Consider the following 6,343-nt stretch of genomic DNA (forward strand, 5'->3'; position numbering starts at 1 on the left):
AAATTAATTGAGGGGAACATCATTGAACAGCCACCAACTTATCTCCAGAACAAAACTAGCAAAATAAAATAATTAAACAGAAGTTTATGCTTACCTTTTTTGAAAACCAGACAATATTGTAATGCATTTTTTTAAAGTGTAAAATTTGAGGAAGGAGTTAGAAAAGAAAATAAGGAGGATACAGATGGGGGACAGTTTTCTGTCATGAATCAGACATTCAGGAATACAAGTCCCACTTGAGAACTTGGAGCATAAAAATCTACACCAAAACCCCTTTATTTCCTCTCCCTACCCTATTCCACTAAAACAAAAAACGTTTTCTGCTTTGGGAAGAGTAAATAAACTGAAGAAGCCAGTGTAGAACGTCTCTGCATGGCTCATAGTAAATACTTGCACAGCCATTTCGCTAATCTTAACAGCCCATCCTAATCCTACAGCACAGCAAATCCAAGAATGATTAAGACTAGAAAAACACCTTCTTAAAAAGACCCTGGTCCTCCAAAAGAAAAAGTAGTTTCAGTTTATTAAATGTAGAAATATTAACAAATGCCTGCCTTTGTGATAAATGAAAGAAAAAAAAAGGTGATCAGTATCATCTTTGAGATTACTTACAGCGTGGAAACAGGCCCTTTCAGCCCAACAAGTGCACACCAACCCTCCGAACAGCAACCCACCCAGATCCTTCCCCTACATTTACCCCTTCACCTAACACTACGGGCAATTTTAGCATGGCCAATTCACCTAACCTGCACATTTTTGGACTGTGGGAGGAAACCCATGCAGACACGGGGAGAATGTGCATACTCCACACAGACAGTTGCCTGAGACGGGAATTGAACCTGGGTCTCTGGAGCTGTGAGGCAGCAGTGCTAACCACTGTGCCACCGTGCTGCACGCCCCCCTCCCCACCAATTGTTTCATCAAAATATGGGGACTGCACTGTGTAATATAATTCTCTAAATCTCTGCTAGTTATCTGTAACTTTTAGTTATTGACCACAATGCCAATGGGATCAATTTCTTCCTAAATATTCTGACAAAATCCTTCTGTACAATGTCCTAATTCTTCAGTGTTAGGACCTATCTTGTATACTCAAACATATCTAACACTCTGGACACTGAAGTTGTTGACTTTCAATTCAACAGTTGGTACACTTCCAACGCAGAATAGGACTGAAAAAGAATGATCCAAAATTGTTTCTTCCACCACAAATATTCAGTCCAGATAATGGTCTCTGAAACTATGACCAAAATAGTTCTTCAAAAAGAGTAGGTCTGAGGAACAATTTTAAAGCAAGAGAGAAGTAGAGAAGCACAGAGATTTAGGGAGGGAATTACAGAACTTAGGGCCTGGGCACCTGAGAGTATGACCAATAGTAGCAGAGTGAGGAATCAAGATATACAAGCACACAAAATATAAATACATGCAACAGGATAAGGCAAAAAACTACTTTGCGTTAAGACAAACTGTCTTTCCACCAATATGTTTTCAAGTCCTTTCTACATAAAGATTATAAATTTCCAAGATCATAATGTCATAGTAAGTAAATCAGAGCAATAAACAAAATATCACAGAAAATAATGAAGGGGATGTTAAGAGCTCGGTATGTTTGCAATGACTTTTAGGTTTAAGTCATAACACTTTCATAGACAATTTAACAAGATCTCCACTGTACGGTACTTTCACCCTTTAAATTGAATCTATTACCTTTTAGCCATATCAATTTCATCAAAGTCTTGTTTTATAATCAGCGACTGTGCCACACACCTCGTCATTGCTGTGTCATCTGAATACATTAAAGAGCCTGAAAAATAAATTCATTGTCTAAAATAATCCACTGTGATAAACCAAAACATAGAAAATACATAAATATAACAAATAGCTAAAATCAAGCATTAGCCTCAGGGTACTGTAGCAGTGAATACTTGGCCACAAAACAAAAACATTCACCATATCCATATAAATAGCAACTAACACTTGAAGCATTCATGCAGGCTGACAAGCACAATTGCAAGAAAGCATTTTGTTTAATGTATTGTGTTGCTAAATAAAACAGAAGTCGATCAACAATTTAAAATAATAATTCTGCTCAATCTTCAGGTGCTACCGGAGGTACTGAATATTTCCCACATGGCATTATATTAAAAACATTACAACCCTGTTCGATTTCAAATACCAACATACATGATGGTGGCGTTCTAAGCAAAAGAAAAGCAAGACTGCCTTGCTTGGTTCTCAAGGTCAAGAAGCTAAGCATTGGAGATCAGTATCCACGAACCACATTATTAATGTGTTTTCTGGTCTATAGTAAACTCGATGATATTGATGGTAGGAGATTCAATGATGGACATGCCACTGACAACAGCAGCATGTGGTCAGATTTACTTTTTTTTGGGAGATGGTCATTATCTGATACTTGCATGGCATAAATGTTACTTGCTATTTATTACCCCAAGCTTAAAAATGAGTTGGTGGAAAAGCGCAGCAGGTCAGCAGCATCAAAGGAGAAGGAGAATTGACGCTTCGGGCATAAGCCCTTCTTCAGGAATGAGGAGGGTGTGCCAAGCAGGCTAAGATAAAACCTTCTTCCTCCTTTGGCACACCCTCCTCATTCCTGAAGAAGGGCTTATGCCCGAAACATCGATTCTCCTTCTCCTTTGTTGTTGCCTGACCTGCTGCGCTTTTCCAGCAACACATTTTTAAGCTCTGATCCCCAGCATCTGCAGTCCTCACTTTCTCCTACTTATTACCCCAAGCCTAAATACTGCGCAGGTCATGCCACATGTGGATGTGGACCATTTTGTTTTACAATGCTGTACAATCAAACAACACCAGTTTTGACATGATAATGGAAGGTACATTATAAATGAAGTAGTTGAAGATGGTATAGCTGCAGGAGTGGCTCTGGGTTACATCCTAATGATGACTGACATTCGTCAAATACAAGCATCTGCCTTTGTGTTAGACTTGACTCTGACCAATTGAATATTCACCCCGACTCTCATTCACTTCAATTTTATCTGTTGCCAGAATTGGTCACAAATTGTTTTTGACAGCACGAGTCATTCTCTCCTCACCTTTATGATTCAATTCTTCTGTCCATATTTGGAGCAAGGCTGTAAATGCAGTCTGGGGCCAAGTGATCTAGATCAACCCAAACTGACGTGACGAGTGGCAAGCAAATTATTGGTACCTGCTGCTTGACAATAGCACTGAAAACACCGACTATCACTTCAGCAATGATCAAGTGCAGGCTGATGGAGTGGTAATTTGCTTATTTGGCTTTATGCAGCTTTTTGGGAATGGGACAAACTGGGGTAATTTCCTATCAGGTCTTGTAGCTATACAAAAACAGTTGCCTTGAGGCACAGCTAATTCTGCAGATGGCTCTTTACTACTACAAATGACAACAGGCCTTTGCTACATCTAATGTGCTCAACCAATTCTTTATATCACATGGCATGACTGGAGTTGCCCGATGAGGGACAACTGGGTTCGAAGGAACTTCAGGAGAAGCCGAGATGGACTATTCACTTGACACACTGACTGCAGGTGACTGAAATCATTTAGCTTTGTCTTTTGCACACACGTATCTGTGATTAATTTTCTATCATTACTCAGGACTAATGCCCTCCGAGATGTGTGATCACACAGCAACCTAAAAGTTTTTAGAGAAGCCAAATAAGTCAGTTTGTTTCTAATACTGTATGTGTATGGTTGCACATTTAAATAAACCCAAACAGCTAGAAAAGAAAAGCACTTTATCTTCCAATTAAGTGCCATACAATCTTCTAGATTAAGTAAGGATTTCAATAAATCTAGACCATCACCTCTATCTCCAATTTTCTAGAAAGCATTTATTGGCTATTCTTCCATTTGTCTCCTCCATACACATCTGTTGTTGCTTTAATTTCCCCATTATCATTTAATCTTCCTTGTACCATTGTCCCTTTTATCATTTAGTCTCTCATCTTCAGGTCAGAGGACTTTTGTTGTATTCTGCCCCCTTTTCCAGACTATGCACTTACATAAACCGTGTTGCCCTTCTAACCTTTTCCAGTTCCACTGAAAAGTCCTCAACCCCAAACATTAATTTTTTTTTTAATTTCCTATTCCCAAGCTCACAAAGCAATGTCTTCACAGAAAAGTTGCTGCTATTAAAATAATGCAGCATTTGCTTATGCCACAATGAAGTGGGGGGGGGAAGCCATTTAAAAATATTAAAGCTGACCCTACATGGAGACTGCAAGTCAGTGTGGACATTCATTCCTACATTATTTCGATAAACAGGACAACGTCAGACACACAGAACATTTATCCCGCGATGAAGGCTACTACCTTTCCAAGCCGCCAGGCAAAAAGCAGACCGGGCAGGGCAAGATTTGAATCCTATTATTTACTTCTCCGATGGAAATTGAACTGACACTATCAGTGGAAGGAGATTAAAAAAAAAACACGGATTTCCGGGAAAGGTTGCGTCCAGACTCCATCGTCAGAAACGAAAATGGACCAGGCAGTCCAAAAATAAACTCGGTAAAAACAATGACTGCAGATGCTGTAAACCAGGCTCTGGAATTAGTGGTGCTGCCTGAACTGTTGTGCTTTTCCAGCACCACTAACCCAGTCCAAAACTAAACATCAACCCACCCCAAATTAAACTTCACCCAAGAACGTGCTCGACAGCAACACATGGGATGCACAGTGAGGGGCAGCCGATGAGTAAGGTTCCGGATGGGAATTGAGGCGGGGGTGGGGGTGGATGACAGGGTTTATTTTGTGTTGGAGAGGAGGTGGTGGGCCGGTGTTGGAGAGGAGGAGGTGGTGGGCCGGTGTTGGAGAGGAGGTGGTGGGCCCGGGTTGGAGAGGAGGTGGTGGGCCGGGGTTGGAGAGGAGGAGGTGGTGGGCCGGTGTTGGAGAGGAGGTGGTGGGCCCGGGTTGGAGAGGAGGTGGTGGGCCCGGGTTGGAGAGGAGGAGGTGGTGGGCCGGTGTTGGAGGTGGTGGGCCGGTGTTGGAGGTGGTGGGCCGGTGTTGGAGGTGGTGGGCCGGTGTTGGAGGTGGTGGGCCGGTGTTGGAGGTGGTGGGCCGGTGTTGGAGCCCCCCCCTCCCCCGGGGGCCGGGGAGGTGTTGACATCAAAGGGCGGTCGGTACTGATGGGCTTTCGGGCAATTACCTTCCTCCTGCCTGTGCTCCTCCAGGGCGCGGACGGCTCCGATCACGTCCTGCAGCCGAACGAGCTCCTTCCCCTCGAACTCGCCGCCGATACAGTCCCCCAAGAGCGCGCCGGCCATGGCCCCGTGGAAACGGCACAGAGCGGGCGGGCTCAGCGCCTTGCTCACCGCCGACATGTTGGCTCGAGTGGGAGGGGCGGGGCATGCAGGCGGGACGGGCGCGCGGTGAGCGCTGATTGGCGGCGCCATGCCCAATCGCAAACAGTAGACGGACGTCACGGACGAACATCAGCCAATAGAAAGACGGTATCTGCCGCCTGGGTTTGGGGGGCGGGGGGAGAAATCGGGCTCTGAATCTGATCCAATGGGATCCGCGGAAAGGCAGAGGAGCTGACCAATCCGGTGGGTCTCCTCGCAGCAAGGTGAGGCGGCCCTTCAGCCCCTCCGCTGGCTGCTGGTCATCTGTCCCAGGAGCAACTGACTGCAGATGCTGGCATCGGAACTGAAAACAAAACGTGCTGGAGATCACAGCGGGTCAGGCAGCATCCACGGAGACAGGGCAAGCTAACAATTCAAATCTGGATAACTCTTATTTATCTATCCGAGATGCATTTCCCAGCAAAGTATGGCATTTGCCTCCCAGAAGGAGAAACCAGCAAAACTTGCAACTGGTCCAACGTGTTTTGCATACCTTAGCACATTGCTCCAGTACCGCCAGTACATTCACTTCCCAGTATTACTGTTTTGTTTTTAAACCGCTGGGTTTCATTTAAATAGTTTTTAAACGTCTTGATGACATGCGTGAATCCTCAAATCCCCCGTAAATGTCCTGACCCTTATCTTAAATATGTGTCCAGCTATTGACACCTCTACTAACATACGTTCTCGCAAAGCTGCGCGACTGCAGGGGGGATTCTCCCCGAGTCCACTCACCCCAGTTGCTGTGTTGACAGACCGATCTCCAATTTCGGAAGAGAAGAATAGCGGAGGTAAAGGGAACTGTTACTAAGCTGCCAATTTTGCTACTAAGAGGTACAGTTCTCCCTATCTACCCTCTCTCTGTCCCTCATACTTTGTACACCTTAATCAGGAATTAGGTCACGTCTCAGTCTTCTCTGCTCGAAAGAAAACAAATCTTGTACGATATCGTCTCTCTTAAGAGCTAAATCACTCCA

At 44.2% G+C, this 6,343-nt stretch overlaps 1 protein-coding gene across 2 annotated transcripts in view; it reads right to left on the bottom strand.

Moving 5' to 3' along the window:
- The window catches only part of adprs (ADP-ribosylserine hydrolase), a 30,050-nt gene extending 24,705 nt beyond the window's left edge, over nucleotides 1–5,345 (bottom strand). For both annotated transcript variants that reach the window (XR_015752156.1, XM_043717694.2), the window contains exons 1-2: nucleotides 5,171–5,345; nucleotides 1,708–1,804 (exon numbers count right to left, since the gene is read on the bottom strand). Coding sequence is in view for 1 of the 2 variants with exons in the window: in XM_043717694.2 (XP_043573629.1) it covers nucleotides 1,708–1,804; nucleotides 5,171–5,345 (272 nt within the window). In the remaining variant the exon portion in view is untranslated. The remainder of the gene's footprint in view (nucleotides 1–1,707; nucleotides 1,805–5,170) is intronic.
- Nucleotides 5,346–6,343: the final 998 nt, after the last annotated feature.

The sequence above is a fragment of the Chiloscyllium plagiosum genome, unplaced genomic scaffold (assembly GCF_037043375.1).
Source record: "Chiloscyllium plagiosum isolate Xiang-an unplaced genomic scaffold, Cpla_swu_hap1 HiC_scaffold_30, whole genome shotgun sequence".
Taxonomy (NCBI): Eukaryota; Metazoa; Chordata; class Chondrichthyes; order Orectolobiformes; family Hemiscylliidae; genus Chiloscyllium; species Chiloscyllium plagiosum.